Source organism: Ciona robusta, chromosome 12 (genome assembly GCF_009617815.1).
Source record: "Ciona robusta chromosome 12, ASM961781v2".
Taxonomy (NCBI): Eukaryota; Metazoa; Chordata; class Ascidiacea; order Phlebobranchia; family Cionidae; genus Ciona; species Ciona robusta.
In genome coordinates, this window is record NC_143246.1 from 6,481,359 (window position 1) to 6,498,061 (window position 16,703).

General features: G+C 37.8%; 4 protein-coding genes across 6 annotated transcripts; 1 reads left to right on the forward strand and 3 right to left on the reverse strand.

Moving 5' to 3' along the window:
- Positions 1–34: 34 nt before the first annotated feature.
- LOC149727264 (uncharacterized) lies at positions 35–3,039 on the reverse strand. 2 transcript variants are annotated; one of them, XM_089890102.1, is made up of 5 exons: positions 2,792–3,039; positions 1,643–2,078; positions 1,211–1,374; positions 487–591; positions 35–350 (listed from the first exon to the last, which is right to left on the reverse strand). In XM_089890102.1, exons 1-5 carry the CDS (start codon positions 2,835–2,837, stop codon positions 268–270), a joined length of 834 nt encoding a protein of 277 aa, XP_089746228.1. In that variant the 5' UTR covers positions 2,838–3,039; the 3' UTR covers positions 35–267. The 2 variants fall into 2 exon arrangements, with proteins under 2 accessions (XP_089746228.1, XP_089746229.1); XM_089890103.1 differs by having other exon boundaries at positions 1,643–2,075; positions 2,792–2,974.
- LOC149727265 (centrin-3-like) lies at positions 813–6,532 on the forward strand. Its single transcript, XM_089890110.1, has 2 exons — positions 813–899; positions 6,014–6,532. Exon 2 carries the CDS (start codon positions 6,029–6,031, stop codon positions 6,530–6,532), a length of 504 nt encoding a protein of 167 aa, XP_089746236.1. The 5' UTR covers positions 813–899; positions 6,014–6,028.
- Positions 4,639–10,097, reverse strand: LOC149727266 (chymotrypsinogen B-like). Of its 2 annotated transcripts, XM_089890092.1 has the most exons (12): positions 9,947–10,097; positions 9,494–9,690; positions 9,100–9,208; positions 8,811–8,969; positions 8,600–8,617; positions 8,446–8,543; positions 8,275–8,387; positions 8,124–8,214; positions 7,790–7,905; positions 7,538–7,632; positions 5,266–5,396; positions 4,639–5,208 (listed from the first exon to the last, which is right to left on the reverse strand). In XM_089890092.1, the coding sequence occupies exons 1-12, from the start codon at positions 10,014–10,016 to the stop codon at positions 5,011–5,013; spliced, it is 1,395 nt and encodes a 464-aa protein (XP_089746218.1). In that variant the 5' UTR covers positions 10,017–10,097; the 3' UTR covers positions 4,639–5,010. The 2 variants fall into 2 exon arrangements, with proteins under 2 accessions (XP_089746218.1, XP_089746219.1); XM_089890093.1 differs by lacking the exon at positions 8,600–8,617.
- A 612-nt stretch (positions 10,098–10,709) lies between these two features.
- Positions 10,710–13,927, reverse strand: LOC149727267 (uncharacterized). The gene is made up of 6 exons (XM_089890099.1): positions 13,767–13,927; positions 13,174–13,337; positions 12,864–12,987; positions 12,503–12,641; positions 11,800–11,997; positions 10,710–11,647 (listed from the first exon to the last, which is right to left on the reverse strand). The coding sequence occupies exons 1-6, from the start codon at positions 13,813–13,815 to the stop codon at positions 11,311–11,313; spliced, it is 1,011 nt and encodes a 336-aa protein (XP_089746225.1). The 5' UTR covers positions 13,816–13,927; the 3' UTR covers positions 10,710–11,310.
- Between the last annotated feature and the right edge of the window lie 2,776 nt (positions 13,928–16,703).

Below are 16,703 nucleotides of genomic sequence, written 5' to 3' on the forward strand. Positions count from 1 at the left end.
ACCCCACCCTACTATACTATTTTAAGAATAAAAATTCGCGATTTTAAATTTATTGACGGCAACAATAAAAGTTAGGCACCAAACGACGATAAAAATTGTAAGATAATGCAATATTGAAACATTCAGGCGTGTAGTAGATTAATTTAAGTGCATGAACTCGTATCGGTATTAAGTAAAGTACCGCACGTGAAAATAGAAGAAATTATTATGTACAAGTAAAAGCAACGAGCGAAATATAGAACTGGCAAAGAGTTAAACACAAAGTTGCTATTCCCTGTTCGAGCTATTTTCACCGCTTTCTTCCGAAGTAAGTGAACAAGTTTGATTTTGTTCGCCCACTGTTGCAATTTCTTTAAAAAAAAAACAAGGTGCTGAGAAGTTAAATTAAATGTTTCGTTTTATGGGTGGCTGTTTATAATTGCAGCGCACTTTGCGGCCGCACTAGATCGAATTCATATAATAATTTATTTGTATCTCTATACTTACCTTCCTCCGATTGCTTTTTCATTTGAATAAAATCTGCATACGATGGCAAAGCTGAGTCAAAAACCTCTGACGAGCAATTGGTCCACGTGTCCTCTTGTTCGTTAACTAAAAAGTAATACTTGCAAATAACGTCTGAAAAAGCCTATAACTCTCAATCTATTATACAATTCCTGAAGCGTTGTTTATCTTGCGTGTTTGGCGTTCCTTGTTCATTATTAGTGGTAAAGCGCGTCTCACGGCGAGTGCGCTTTTTACTGCACGTTTATTGCTACTAATTGGATTTCGTTGTAGTTGGGAAATTGAATTGGATTTCGTTGGGTACTGGGTATGTGTTTGGGCCACCATACTAACTAGATGTATATGGCAATAACTGTTAGCGGATCTGTGGCGGGTGGTGTACTATAAGTGTTTGGGTAAGTGATGTTGTGCTGGTTATTGTAACGCTATCGTGGTGTTGTAAAATATATTATTGTATCGTTAAGTATATATCTATAAATAACAACAACAACATTAATATCCTGAGAGAAACGATGATAAGCTATGATATACGTATAGGCCGTTAGTGTAGCGTCAGTGTCATTCTGTTTTACGTTATTACGAAGCTAAATGTATTGAAGTTGCAAGCATATGCGGCGAAAGGGCCATATTTTACGTGGGCTTACCACTTTAAAAGCAACAGTATACTGTACAGGGTATACTAGGATCAGCAGCTGTACATGCTTACCGTCAAATGCCAAGTTACTGTAAGAAGGTGGAAAGTCAGCCATCGGTAACTGGCTTGGTCTGTTCGCTTCTGACTGCGCGAAAGCTGCCCGTATTTGTTCCCGAGCTAAGCGGCTCCGTTGTCGTCTTTCGTATCTCCTTTGGCGTTCCATTGCATACTTGTACCTGCAATATTGATAGTTAAATGAAAGCTAATACGAAATTATAGTGGGTTGGGGTAAGATGGTGGTTCAAATTTTTGTTCTTTTTCGTCAAATTCGATAGTAAATATTTACATAATTATATAACCGTATTCTCACGTCTTTAAAAACCGTTGTTAATTGTTAAACACGATCGAAAAATGTTGGATGGTATATGTGCTAACGGTATCCATCTTACCCCTTAGTACTATATGTACCAGCAAAGTGAAACCTGGTATAAAAATGTACATTACCTGTTGGCAGCCATACAGCAGGGCGGGATGCTGACAAGTATGAAGAGTATTCCGATATAGATCGGTAGACTTTGGAAGTAGACTATGAAAACGATTCCAATAGATAAGAATATAATGCCTGTGAAGACACCAGACACGCATTGACCGAACCAATGCCTCGAATAGAAGCTGACGATTCCAACTTCGTTTCTAGGTTGGTGAGTACGCGATCGTCGTTCTGTTTGTTCCAGTTCATCTGGGTTATTGAACGATTGTTCGTCCGTTGTGATAATGATGTTGCTTGTTGGGGGTTCGTAGTCCAAAGTGACACCAATAGTATCCACTGTGTCCACATTCTGCTCATGTGTTGTAATATGTTCATTACTAGTTGAGTGAATTGTTTCATCATCGTTGTTTATTTCATCATCAGCAGGAACCGGTTGTGATTCAGTAACTTCTGTTTATTAAACGGTTAAAGTATTTCTGCAACTGCAATGCTTGAATTGGTGATAATTTCATATATATTCGAAAATCAAACAAGAAACAAAAGCCCCTTAATTTCGAAATAAAACTCGCATAATATTATAGCTTTCATTCAGCGTTTTTTATTATATTAGGTTAAGTGTATTTAAGTGTTTTCGTAGGCAATAAACTTGAACGAGCTCTTGTCCCAATAATGCGGAGAAAAAAGTGCTGAATGAAAATATAAAAAAAGTCATAAAAGTTTCTGCCTAGTCATCAACATTGTGACGTTAAACTTAATGAAGCAACGTTACTCAGCATTTTAGCAGCGGATTGTAAATTATAATTGCAAAACTGCTAACGTAACGACAGTCAAAGGACCTTGTTTCTTTGTACATTACTGTCGGACGAAGCCGACAGCGCTGTCACCACAAAATACTAATAAATTTTTTATGCCATTGTCAGAACGAGCGTCATACAGTCTGTTATATAACGATGTTTTCATATTCTGTAAAAAGCCATGTAAAATTACAACATCATTTAGAATACTGATTGAGCTCCTCGTAAGTCTAAAACTGCATTTACATTCTTGTTATTTCTAATATATATATTCCCACAGTATACTGTAACCTGGGTACTTATATGCAAAAGTTGTATATCAGTATTTAATTAAGCTTTAGATAAGATATACAAAACAAAACAACTTACGTTTAACTTCAAGTTCACGTCGACTTGGTTCTTCATTATCGTTCATAATGCAGTTTGTTAGTTCCCTGTTTAAAACGTCCAGCAGCAGAATCCTTTCCTATTTCTTGTACTGTTGTTTTGTTCCGTGTGCGCCATACGTCGCTGTTAAGTCTATGATTTTGGCTCGTTAATGTTTAACCTATACCCACTGGGATGGTATAGCGCAAACATATTCTTAGAATTATGGTGCAAATACCAAAGATGGGTCTGTATTAAGGTATAAGGAGAATATAGCCAATAATGTTGCTCGCCTTATATTTTTAATAAGCTTATAGCCTCCTTAAGTACCATTTATAGATCATGGCCTATATATGTAAACTTTATTGGTTTTAATTTAACTGTCTGGGCGTTAAAGATGATTTTAAAAAAGAATAAAATCGACTGATTTCTAATAGGGTATATAGGCTACAATAAAAATACCTTATAACATTTGCTATTACTTTCGGTATACTTGTCTATAAATAAAAAATATATACAAATGTTTTAAGCAACCCCGGTAGAAGGCTAATAACTGCCTCTCCAAGCCCGTTTTAAACTTTAATATTAAATCGGGCCGTGTATTAAATCAACTCTGAAGTTTATATTATAATTTACATACACAAGAGCACAATATATTTGGTTTAATCGTTCAACTGGTTACTGCATACTATATACTGCTTTGGTTGCGAGGCTTGACCTGAATTCAGACCCAGTTTCTAGCATCTTACTGTTATGTTGTGTTAAGCAGCACGTGTGTGTTTGTCGCACACGCAGGAACGCAAGGAAATTGTTTATTTAGAATTAATGCTTTAGACTCTAAACACGATATTGAATGAAAATTTAAATACGGATTGTATAAGCATGGTATACTGAAGTCACTTCAATATATACTGCGGTATAAGTGTAAAGTGGCTTTGGGCTTTTACGTTGATTTATACACCTGCCTTGTGGCATACATTTGTAGTATATGCGCTGATGTTAAATATAGTCTAACGACTTGTCCCAAAGTTGTCCTTCTTCGCTTACGTGATTAAATCCCCGCGGTCTCAATCGCCAAACGTCATTATTTCCGTTGCTTAAGTTGATTACAGTTCAAACAGCACCGACATTCAACAGTCGTGTCAAAAAATTGTTTAAGGTGTTGCCTGTCAGGTGATGTTGGCACATTTGCACTTGTGTAGGCTCTTAATATTTATTTGGTAGTTTACGTAATGCAGTCGTCAGACAGGTATATGTATTATAAATGCGAGAGCGATCTTCTGACGTTTGTTTTTGTAAAGTTCTGACGTTTCGTCTGCCATACTGCGAGACGTTATCAGGGTTTGCCGTTACTTGTCTTAGGACAGATATGCAGGTAATGGTAGCCGCATAGAGCATCAAACGGAACTCGTATTCCTGGAGCCATATTCAGGAGCGCTATATAAGCCCCATGCACCAAGGCTTAACAATATAAAGTAGGGTGGGGGGAGATGGGACACCCTTTCATTCTATTTCTCGTTTCATTTGGTAGTAAACAAAAAAAAATTAAAGGATTATAAACCGTATCCATACGATTCCCATAGACTGGTGTTACTTGTTTAAAACACGGTCAGAATATCTGGATATTATGTGCTAAAGGTGTCCCATCTTCTCCCACCCTACTATATCTAATTATTAGCCCGAAAGGTTAGTAGCAACCCGTGAATAGAGAAATATAGTAGCTATCATATAGTAAATATAAATATAAAGTCATTGGACTATCACAAACTTAAAAGGGATTTACGTCGTTTAGAAGTTTTGCATAAAAGTTTTGGATTAAATCTATTCAGTATCATATGTGAACGATCAAGTTATTTTTTTCTCAAAGTGTATTAGTTGTATCACAACAGCGTATATATATATGGTCAGGCTAAACGTAATGGCAATTACAGTTAAATCATGTTTTAGACATTGTATAAAACATGGAAGTATACCCAGATAATATCACGTTTATAGTAAAGTGGAGTAAAATGGGACATGTTTTCATCCCTATTTCCGTTGCATTTGGTAGTGAACAAGGAATATATACTGAATAATTTAAACAGCTGTACGACTCTAAAATGGCGTTTTTATTAGTCACAATCAGGAAACATAGGATTTAGATGCGATAGGTCCCACTTTACTTCGCACTGCTATATTTTGAACGGTTGTGTTAATTGCTCTTTGGGCGAGATAAAAGCGACTTATGACCCCATCACTTGATTAATCCAATCCAGATAGTTAATAACTTCGGTGTAAACACCAGGTTTTCCTTCAGTAGCACACCCTTCTCCCCAGCTAGTAACACCCCACAGGTAAAACTTCTCATTTTGGTTAATGGTCTGCTCTCTGCAAGCTAAAGGTCCACCGCTGTCGCCCTGGCAACTGTCGACTCCTGGGTTCTGTTTGAAAATTTGGTTAAAACAAGCTCTATACTATTGCTTTAGCCATTTGCTCACCGAAGCACAAGTCGTTCTATTCGCTACTTTTACATCACCGTTGCTGTTTCGTCCATACGCTGCCTGGCAGTATGAAAAATTGTGTATTGTAACTTCTGCCTTTTGCATTATTTGGGGGTACATCGAAGGATCTAAAAACGCAACAATTTTCGTTTAGTACTTATTAATTTGTTTTATTCTTAAGTGTTACTTGCTTATTGCTTACTTTGAGTAATTGTTTGTTTTTTAAAAAAAATCAAATTTAGTCAAACGGGACCAGAAATGGGCCCATTTGTATTCACCACTTAACGTAAAAAAAGATTGGTGCAGCGGCAATTGTATTCAAAATACGATTTAACAAAACACGTTAGATTAGGGATTTTCAACTAGTTCTGTTTAGTATCCATGAGATTCAGCGATTAAATAGTTTTGCAGTTCATATTTCTATCCGCTACGTTCAGTTTTATTCTTAGGACGTTTTAATTTATGCGTATGAACGTTTTAAAGTTGAGCACATCGTTCTTGGAATCTTGGTTTTGAGCATTGTTGCATTTATGTGTAATCAGTTATTAGTCAGTGTATGTTACTCTTTTCTTAAAGTTAAAATTAACTCTTTATTACCACTATATAGCATAGTGTATCTCTTCTAATTTTGACTGAGTTTTATATTTTATTTAACAAATCATTATATATAGTTGTAATTTCTTATTTAAAACGTGCTTGTACTATTCTTTTAGTATTTTAATTTAAACTTTATTACTGTGTGTAGATTTAACGAAAAACCATGAGTTTGTCTCTGAGAAATGAGCTTGGTTTGGAGAAATCTAAGCGAAGAAAGCGCAGAGAACTCACCAATGAACAAAAGCAAGAAATTAAAGAAGCTTTTGAACTCTTCGATACAGACAAGGACCAAAGAATTGATTATCATGAGTTGAAAGTTGTGATGAGAGCTCTTGGGTTCGAGGTGAAAAAAGCTGATGTTTTAAAAGTGCTGAGAGATTACGATCGTGAGGGGTCAGGCACGATAGGTTTCGACGATTACAACGAAGTCATCACAGAGTGGATGTTAGAGAGAGATCCTCAAGAAGAATTAGGCAAAGCATTCAAGCTGTTTGATGATGATGACACCGGTAAAATCTCACTCCGTAATTTGCGAAGAGTCGCGAGAGAGCTCGGAGAAACTATGCCGGAGGAAGAACTTCGTTCGATGATTGATGAATTTGATGCTGACGGGGATGGTGAGATTAATCTGGAGGAGTTTATTGCACTTATGACAGGGGATACCTAGTCTATGACAGGGGATACCTAGTCTATGTGTATTCGATGCAACTAACCTGAGAAGTCATCATTTTCCTATCCTTTAGGTGGCGATAAATCTTTGTATTTTGTTTTTTTGGAAGCAGAATAAACCTAGCTGAAAATTTCATGATGCCATATCTGGTTGAAATTCTATATTTTATTAACAGTGTCAAATTACTCTTGTTATTGAATCTGCTGCTATAGTATATTGTTTTTCGTATTAATTTTGTAATGGTTCCTATTTAGTTTTATAACTTTGTTAAGTCTTTTAAATGCAACCAGCATCAAAACTTCAAATATGTTTAAAGATGTTATTATTATGTTAAATACACTTTCTGTTTTATACACCCTTTAATTTTTGTAGCTTAATATTATAAGCATCTTCTCCCTTGTGTGTGTTTGTAGCTATTATATGTTTTGTTTTTTCTTTTGTATGGCATGCTGTATAGTCGATTAACAAAAATATTACTGTGTTTTGATTATTCTGTAACACAGAAATAAAGTTAGGTAACCATGTTACTGTATAACAATCTGCATGTTTCAATGCGTCCATGAACATAAAAAGAAGCCATTCAATATTCTAATGTTTTGCAGAAGATAGAACAGTATTTGGTGAGCAGTTATAAGCTTAATTTATATCACAGACTTATTTATTTTTAATGGTATATTTGTCACACTATTGTTAGTATTTGTTGCTTAATCGAATAGACTTCTATATGAATATCATGCGAGTAGAAAAGAGTTATGATATTTTGAAGTTCTATTAAACGCGGTGTGTCAATTAGTGAAATTTAAAATCTTTGCAGTTTGGGGTTAAAACTGTGAAGATTTTTCTCAATAGCAGATTCGTTCTATAATATATAACCCACCCAACAATATACAGCAGTATAGCAAGTTTATCACTATTTGGCAATATGCCACCGATTGAATGATTGTAGTTAACACCAGTAAACAACGGCAGACAGAATGTCTACAGTGTTTGAGTCATACTCACTGTCAGTCCAGTTCTGAGCTCCCCACCCACTTATGTGACATCTGGGTTCAACCATTAGATCAGGTGTTGGGAGACATATCGGTCGCACAAAGTCTCTGAAATAAACTTTGTGAATGCAACTTATTTATCCTCACCTGTCGGAGCAACGACAGTCGTTATAACACGGGTGTTCTGTTTCATACACCTCGGGCCCATTTACGAGTTACCAAGTATGTTTAACTTTAACTTGAGAATATATATATTATACCGCACCCGAACGTTGAACAATTTCCACCAGTTCCTGCCAGTTTTATGAGCGCTATATCATTGGTAGGGCTTGGGTACACGCCGTAATCTGGGTGCTCGTACACAGCCGCAATATTTAAGTCCTGCGAGAAGTATCAAACGATTTGTAATACCGAATACTGCACACACGTTACCCACAAAGTTACACAGTTGGTAACTCGTAAGGGTTGGTTTATTAAACCAGCATATCTTTGATGAATGTAGTTTTTTTATCCTCTCGTTGCAACGACAGTCGTGTTATAAAGACTGCAGATTCTTACATGTGAGGATATATAAGCTACTTTCATATGCGACCACTGACCTGCTGCTGCTCCTTATCTTCCATTCTGTAACCTGCCTCGCCGTTATAGTAATCTCCTACTCTGATCGAATACGAGTTCCTATTGCTTTTCCTATTCAAAAACAAAGTTAGGATTTTTAATACTCTATACACGACATATTCCCCCACGTACACTGATGTAACGCAATGTGCAGCGGTGACCACCCAACACGACGCTACCAAACTACCTCCACATAAATGCTTATAGGGTGCCCATGGGTACGTAATCTTTTGCCGGAGCGCGACCTGCAGAAACATATCGTTAACATAAACCATATACAAGTTATTTACCTTCCCACTCAACCTGCCACGGATATTCTCCCGGTCTCGAATTCGACCCGCCAACTATCCGCACTTGAAAAACACTTGGAAGATTCTCTGATCGAGTGCCGCAAGCATATCCTGTTAAAAACGATATTTTTTGTTTACTTTTCAATAATTATACAACATAAACTTACCCGATGGCTCTCTTACAGCTGAAAAATAAAAAAAAGTTATATTACAATCCTTTCATATGTTTATAACAATTAACAACGCTCTTTTAGAGTCGCGGAGATACTGTTATATTTTTTTTGTTTACCCAAAAGTGACGAGAAAACTGAATGAAAAATGTACCATTTTACCCCACCTTACTATAAAAATCCTTATTGTGGTTAATTCTATACTTACTTGGATTGCCCCTAGAAACATCGTTGTACACGATATAAGAGCTTGCGAATTGTCCATTATAACTTCTTATTTCAGTAATTTGTTCATGTCCAATCATGTCGACCAGTTGATCGAAAAGTATTTCGTCGTTTAAACGAATGGTGTAACTTCGCTCGTTTACTGTAAACGTTCAAAACATTTTAACACCTGTGTTCTTATGTGTGGTGAACCGCCGATTTGTTTTTTACGGTACAATACTTTATGCGGTCAGTCGTCATTCGTATGTTAGCCCATAGCCGAACGAACTTACCTAAAACGATCAGTCGATAAGCATTTCCATGTGTTATAAGGTTTGACGAAACTGTTCCCATTTCAATGTCCCTGGGTTCGTTTACCGCGCCTTTAAATGCCGCTGTCATCTGTGATTGTAAATTTGTTGGTCATGTTTTACACGCATGAATACGTGAATGTGTCGTGTTCATTATAGCTCGTTATAAAACAGGTGTTCTATTTTTGTTTTATACACCTCGTGCCTGCTTACAAGTTATTGGCACATATGTAACTTTGTGATGACCATCGAGTTGACGCAATTCCCGCTTAGTGCATTTTGCCCAACGACACATACACATACGCTCAAAAAGGTAACAGCATCGAGCCTCGAAGCTACATCCCTGGCATGAAAACACTTTCCACAAAATATATACCTCGTGTCGTCTTGGTTTAAATGTAAGGACCAGAGGGTGACATTGTGGGGATCGACCGCTCCCCCTTGTCCTACCACCAGAGCATGAATCGTCAGTGCTAAAAAATCGAACCATTGTTTTCTTGTTAACGAACGTCCCTTCAAGTACTACCTCATCTCCGGTGTGTAGCGGATCGGTAACTTTTTTGTATATCGAACCTATATTCAGTTGTACATTGGATATTGTTAAACATGAGTTGTTCGTTCAGTTTTACTATGTTGGTTCACCAGAGCGCTTAGAATTAGATCATTATTACTGATACCATCGTTGTCCAATCGATCTAGATGCCATAACACTTTCAAAGTTACATATTTGGCTACACTGGCTATTTCAAACTAAGCATCCGTGTTATATAACGACTGGCGTTATTGCCCGCAAGCACGTGTGGATAAAAAGGTTACTTTTTGTACTTACGTTTTTGTTGTAAACTCATTTGCACTGCAATGCTCAGCAGTAATAACACTTTCCCTATCCTACTTTTCATCTTTGTATCGAGCAAAACAGACCTCTGCGAAAATTCTTAACAGCCTAAACACAAAACGAGTGGTTACCCATTGAACTATACGTGTTTCATGGCGGGGAAGATTTCATCTAACTTCTCGCATTTTTATCATAACATTACAAGCAATACACCTTAGAAACCCCGTATTTTCTTTCCAACTTAAAATACCCTTTAGCTTTCTGTCTCATATTATACCTGACACAACTGCTTTTCAAATCTCTTTAATATTTCTACGAGATGTCTTTATGTCGTTACCCATCAAGTCAAAACACTTTATCGACTCTGAAACAAAATGCGAGTAAAATCCCTTCCATTTGAAAGATATCCGCGGCCATCCCTTACCGGATGTACGTAGTACTTCCGCTAGTACCCCATGCAACGTAAGTCGTTCAATCGAACAATTTCTCTGCTGGAGATTCGAAACCAAGAAGAATTTAGCAGCCAAGTGAGAGAAATGACGCGAGAGGAAGTAATCTACTCAATGATTCGAAGCAATAAAACCTTCCTATTCAAGCAAACCTATGCGACTTACGCAGTATAAAGTTACATCAGTTCTCAAAAACTGCTTTCTATGTAAATTCAATTGGAAATTACCCTGCTTTTTGACAAAAACTGCATTTCAAAGCTTCATTAAAATCCATTTTCAGTTGAAAAGTAGTCTAACATGGGCGAAAATTTAAAACACATGTTTTATTATAAAATGCTTCGGTTGCTGAAAAGCGCAGGCAATAGAATAATTAATAAATTAATACTGCGCGAATGCTTCGAAACTTTTTGTTCAATAACGAGCATGAATAAACAAACAAGTAACACTGTTGAAGCGGTTATGGATGCTCTGTACTATATAAGCCACATGCCAGCAGTGTGGGGATAATATACTTATATATATATATATATAAAATTACTATATACAGTACGTTCGCAGTAGTAACGGGTTTCCACCGCTACAAAGCTGCGAATGTAATCGTAGAAGTAAAATAAATAAGGTGTAATAAATAAATGGCACAGTTAGGTAAAGAAAAAATAGCTTGAACTGAAATAAGGAAATTTTAACTTAAAAGCAGTGAAAGTTACAGTAGGGTGGGGGAATATGGGACAACTTTTCGTTCTATTTTTTCGTCTATTTTTTGTTGTAAACAAAGAATATTCAAAGAATTATAAAACCGTATCGTCACGACTTCCATAGACCGTTGTTAACTGTTTTAAACACGATCAGGATATTTAGATATTATATACTAAAATTGTCCCATCTTCCCCCACAGTACTATATATTGTGTTATGTAGTGGCTGCCCGAACCAAGTGGGGAGTTTGAAATGTTGCTATTTCTTGACTCGCCGATTTCACCAGCGTATGTGACTTTACACCAGCGGTGGGGCTAGAGAGCGCGGCTAGTCTCTCTCGTCGCGGGTTGGATCTGAACACCTGGCTGGTGACGTCTGAATACCGATGCTGCTGGCTGTCTTTATCCGGGCGAACGGAGACAACAATGTTCATAGGTTTTAAATTGCGCTGTGTTGAAGTTGAGTTGTCTGGTAGTTCCACACATGTTTCTTTAGTGGTTGGTGAAGCTGGCGGGAGGATTTCGTTTCTATTTCCACGATTTATCACAAACCTGCGTGAAAAAAATAAGTTGACCATGCTACAGATGTTAAACAGTAACAAAACATGATTGTTTTATATCCTTTCCAAAACGAAACTAATATTCAATAAAGAACGAAGAGAAGAGAACCAAAAACAAAGTAGGAATGTTAGTTAAAGACTTACCGTTTGATCAATAGAAGCGAAAAGACGACGAAGAGAGCAGCAGACACTAAACCAAACACCAGTATTTGTGGCAAGCCAGATTGAGTATCTTCTTTGACGTCTAAATCACTAATGATCTCTTCGGATGCATCCCATGATACAGATCGCAGCGCAAGGCTCTTCACTCGACAATCGGGTCCAGTTTTATCATTAGGGCACCTACAGATACACCGATGTTGATATATATGAATGATAAGGTATATAAATCAAAGGGCGAATCTGACAAGGTGTAAGATGAATCATCACTAACTGGTAATTTACGACAAATGAGAAAGCGCATTCGTTAATACTCGATTACAAGCTCTTATACAACATTAAAACGTTGTATTAACGTTCGGCATAACTCAGTCACCCACAAAGGTATATTTGTGGTAACTGGCCCGATGTATATGGGGTAGGACGGGATACCGTTAACTGATTAAACATAATATCCCATATTTCCTGATCGTGTTTAACCGAGTAAAACCCTGTTTTAGAATTGCCGGGTAACGGTTATATATTTATGTAAATAATCTTTGTTTACGAGCAAATAGGACGATAAAGTGAATGGAAACATGTCCCATATTACCCTAACCACTACGAGACAGCAGGACACCCGCGTTATAACGACTGTCGCTGCCCCGCCACGAGAGGATAAATACGATTCATTCATCTAAGCACTTACTCGCATCGTTTCTCTCCACTCAGTTTTTCCTCCAGACAGATCCCAGCACTTGTATATGTGGTTGATGATATACCGCCACCACAGCGTCCCATGAAATCCTCAGCTCTTGAGCACAGTTTGTACGATTCCTCGCTTTTCGCTGCGTAAAGAAGATTCGTTAAATGAGAGCCCATATCTCATTAATTACTGGTTTGCATAGTACTTGTGTATGATAAGTATTGATTAGCCTACTTGAAAGTGGGCTGCGGGCTAACTTAATCTCTGTAGGATGTAGATAAGAAAGTTCAGGCCTAACAGTCACGCACACACCCACACGATAATTTTGAGAAATTACACAGCGTTTCCTGGAATAGCTCTCTACCTTTGCATCGCTTTTTCGTTGGCTTTTTGTATCCCATCTTCTTGATTGGAATATCCATTTGTAACTCGCACGCGTGGGCCTGGAGTTGGCACAAATTCAAATAGTACTTCCGTCTGATTCCAGGCTGAAAATGAACAAACCGTTTAAGGTATCTGTCGATACACTGAATATTACACGTATATTATCATGTTAGGACTCGTGTTACCGGTATTACTTTTCAATGACGTTTAAATTGTTCGTTTAAATTATGCATGACCTCGCTTGTATAATGACGAAACGGCACTTTGAAACTATTAAGCTGTAACGTTACCTTATTAATTCCACAGTGAATGTCTATATCCCACTTTTCAACGGAGCACGAGAATTTGCAGACGCACGTGTTGGTTGGACCGCATTTCCCACCGTATTTGCAGAGACCGTTCTCGTCACATGGAGCTCCCCCATCACTCTTGACCGCTGGTACAGCACTGATTACTATGGAAAGTAAATGTATTAAACTGGGGGTAAGTTGGGTGCCGTTAGCACATAATATCCCATATTTCCCAGTCGTATTTTTGACAATTACCCACGCTATTTGAAGTCTTGAGGATACGGTTATTATAACTATGTAAAACATCAGCGATCTTAACCTAACCTATTATACTAATGTTAAGAGATTTTATACGTCAACATACATTCTTAATTATCGTGGCTCGATCGAAATTGGACTGTGACGTAGCGGAAATGTTATTCTTGCGGATTCTAGATGCGACCACCGGTATGCCAATTAAACCTAATTAATAATCGCCTTGTGCTATTTGCATCTTGCGACGCGATCAAAGCAGAAGCCAAGGGACAAAGGTGCACTCTTTTAAAGTTACTGTAATGCGCAGTTTTATATAATCTGCTGTCGAATATACTTACGAGAAAATATGGCGATACATCCAGCAAGCATAAATCTTGTAATGTTCATTTTGTTTATAAATCCTTTTGTACTGCCGCTGCTTAATAAATTACAATACCTAAGTGTGGGCCTGGAACAATAAGACAGTGATTAGCATTGAACAACAGCAACGTTCATGCTGTAACTTATACAACGGTGCTTTGAGGCCCCTTACAATGCGCAACATTGTAAACTAATTTTAACGCCCTGAGCAAAAATACGTGCGCTGAAGGTTTTCCGGCAGGTCATACAATGTGATCTCTGTATGTATCTATACTCTTTATTCTGAACGTATAACTGTCATCCGCAGCGAGCTACACTTAATTCAATTACAGCAGCATCCTATGTAATTGCCCTAATGGAGAATAACCACTCCGTAATTGAACAGAAACGATAATTGGGCTGAAGTGCAATTGATTCCAACTTGACGTCTGCAATTGTCTAACAGTGGCTCTGATTAGCTTCAACCTGCTTATTCTGTAACTAAGTAGACTGGTACATTGTAGTCGAAGCTGCACGCGTTTAAATACTTGTCGACCAGATACTGTCTCAGAATTCGCGGTCGAGAAGAGACAATCGTAGAATACAAAAAATGTAAAAGAGAGAAAAGAAAGAAGAAGGTTCTTTGCAGACGAGATGGGTAAAAGTTGCAACGGTGGTAATGATTATTTAAGTATCACCGTAGAAAATACCAGACGTCGAATTGTGAGAAAGTGTCTTTTATAGCCAATGACCTTAAAGATTTTTTGCCCGAAAATGCAAAGACCCCACGTACGTAGATAAGAGATAGCATACCACCGTCTCATTCCTACAAAAGGAGACGCGCTTATTAAAGGGTAAAATTAGATTCGTATCGATTTGGAAAATCCAAACCGTTAGGTAAAACAAAAAGGAAAAATTAACCTAAACAAATTACTGAATAGAGAAATTCCATTTCTCCTTGAACTATCCATGCCACACTCCCATACGAAATGCGGTTTGCTAATCTTCACACGACGGGCGGGTTAATACGGAAACGTTTAGGTGTCTGGTTCAATGGCATTCCTGCCTCTACTGTTGAGAATTTCCAACCTCGATAAGCCATGCGCACGACACTCTATATGCTGAAAGATACCTCCCAGATCCTGGCACTGGTTTCCACGATTCCTGGTGCAGTCAGCAGTCACTCCAAGTTTGACCCAGGATTCATAACTGAAGTCACCTCCCTTTCGCCATATTTGCTGTCGTGAACTTGTCGAAACGTCCGTAGTCTCACGCCTAAGGGTCATTCACATCGTGCACTAGACGCACAAGACAGAGATTGATCAAATGATGGATCGACCGCCACCATATTCTGTGTGGTCCCTAGAATTCCTTCTATAACGGGCACTGGTTTATAATTACTATACGCAAGAACTCCCGACCAGGATTTCGAAACAGCTAGACAGCGTCAGAGCTAAAGGTCACGACCCTTTTGTTCCTAGACTGCACCTAACCACAGTCTTTGAATCTTTGCGGCAAGCGACTTGAAACATCCTCAAGACCTGACGTATGAACTGTTTCGGCAACACTTTACGTTGACGTATTTCAAATTCATTGAAACACGAACAGTCTAATTTTTACGCCAACGATAAAACGAGTGGTTGATGTTATTTGACACAAATAACATCAAAAAGATCGAAACTGTTATAAAATAAACACCGGATTTTAGTCGGGCGCAATCTGATATCATACGATATTTTAAACTGCGGTTGTCGTAAATTAACAGCGTTTGCGGGTTAGGCCAACGAAAAGCAGGAAAAGAAACGGTGACGAGTGTCTATACTATAGTTACGAAAACGAAGTATGAACTAATCAAAAAATCGTGGCCACCTTCATCGTCAATTTACAACGAGTGTTTAATAAAAAATGGGTTTGTTCGCTATGGGAGTTGCCACCTAAGGAGAATATAACGCATGATATCAACGTATTCTTCTGGGGCCTGCAGATAAAATTACATTTTCTTATAAACACGTCGAGTAGCAGGAACTAATGATTTCAGAGCCCGCGTATCGTCGTGGATTTTCACCACATGTCTGCTTTGTTTCACTCTGGAGTATTTAATTAACCGCCATGTGCGTATATAATAGTGATACATCTATGATATCAGGGTAATAAAATAGAATCTAACTCAATAATATGATATATAACAGACTCGGGTAAGATGGGTCATCTTTAGCACACAATATCTAAATATCCTGGTCGTGTTTTAAACAAAAAAAAAACGGTCTATGGAAGTCGTAAGAATACGGTTTTATAATTCTTTAAATGTTCTTGTTTACTACCAAATGGAACGAGAATATAGAATGAAAGGTGTCCCATCTTCCCCCACCCCACTATATCATTAGTGTTGGTGGCAAATAGAAACAAATCTTTTTAGGGTTGAAACTAATTGGCCGGGCGACGATTTTTCATCGTTAAGAAATGAATTGCGCGGAAGTCTATTGACTATAAACTGGAAAGAATTCGTGGGAATTTGACCCCGTTTACTTCGCTTCCGCCACCCCTTAGCCACACTTACTCAGTCCAGGATATAAAGCTGACTAATTAAAAATACATGGTAGGTTAGTCACATAAGAAGTCAATGATGTCTATAAAGGTCACGGCCATGCTTGGCGGGGAACCGAATCCTGTGTAAAGTCTATGGTTGATAATTTTGATTTGTCTTGAAACAAACGAGGTTAAATAATTGCGGAAAGGATTAATCACTAGCGTAAGCCGCAATTTCTACGAGTAATGGGTGTCTACTATCAAACAAATCACTTAACACAATGGCCTAAAGACCTGGCAAGAGATATTCTGCTGCTGTATTAACTTTAATCGGGGTGATTTTAATTAAACTATCTGCTAAAAGTGCAGGCTTAAATATTAAGTACAAGCATATAATATAATCTTAAACC

What these genes read in the sequence shown, in the direction of transcription:
- LOC149727264 (XM_089890102.1), bottom strand. Translation starts at nt 2,837, where the DNA reads ATGAACGATAATGAAGAACCAAGTCGACGTGAACTTGAAGTTAAAC. An exon ending in CAGTAACTTGGCATTTGACG is followed by an intron (nt 592 to 1,210) that starts GTAAGCATGTAC and finishes ATTACTTTTTAG; the next exon opens with TTAACGAACAAGAGGACACG. An exon ending in GAAAAAGCAATCGGAGGAAG is followed by an intron (nt 351 to 486) that starts GTAAGTATAGAG and finishes TTTTTTTTAAAG; the next exon opens with AAATTGCAACAGTGGGCGAA.
- LOC149727266 (XM_089890092.1), bottom strand. Translation starts at nt 10,016, where the DNA reads ATGAAAAGTAGGATAGGGAAAGTGTTATTACTGCTGAGCATTGCAGTG. An exon ending in AAGATAAGGAGCAGCAGCAG is followed by an intron (nt 7,906 to 8,123) that starts GTCAGTGGTCGC and finishes TACTTCTCGCAG; the next exon opens with GACTTAAATATTGCGGCTGT. An exon ending in AGCTCAGAACTGGACTGACA is followed by an intron (nt 5,397 to 7,537) that starts GTGAGTATGACT and finishes TTGCGTTTTTAG; the next exon opens with ATCCTTCGATGTACCCCCAA.
- LOC149727265 (XM_089890110.1), top strand. Translation starts at nt 6,029, where the DNA reads ATGAGTTTGTCTCTGAGAAATGAGCTTGGTTTGGAGAAATCTAAGCGA.
- LOC149727267 (XM_089890099.1), bottom strand. Translation starts at nt 13,815, where the DNA reads ATGAACATTACAAGATTTATGCTTGCTGGATGTATCGCCATATTTTCT. An exon ending in ATGTATCGCCATATTTTCTC is followed by an intron (nt 13,338 to 13,766) that starts GTAAGTATATTC and finishes TACTTTCCATAG; the next exon opens with TAATCAGTGCTGTACCAGCG. An exon ending in AGTGGAGAGAAACGATGCGA is followed by an intron (nt 11,998 to 12,502) that starts GTAAGTGCTTAG and finishes GTGTATCTGTAG; the next exon opens with GTGCCCTAATGATAAAACTG.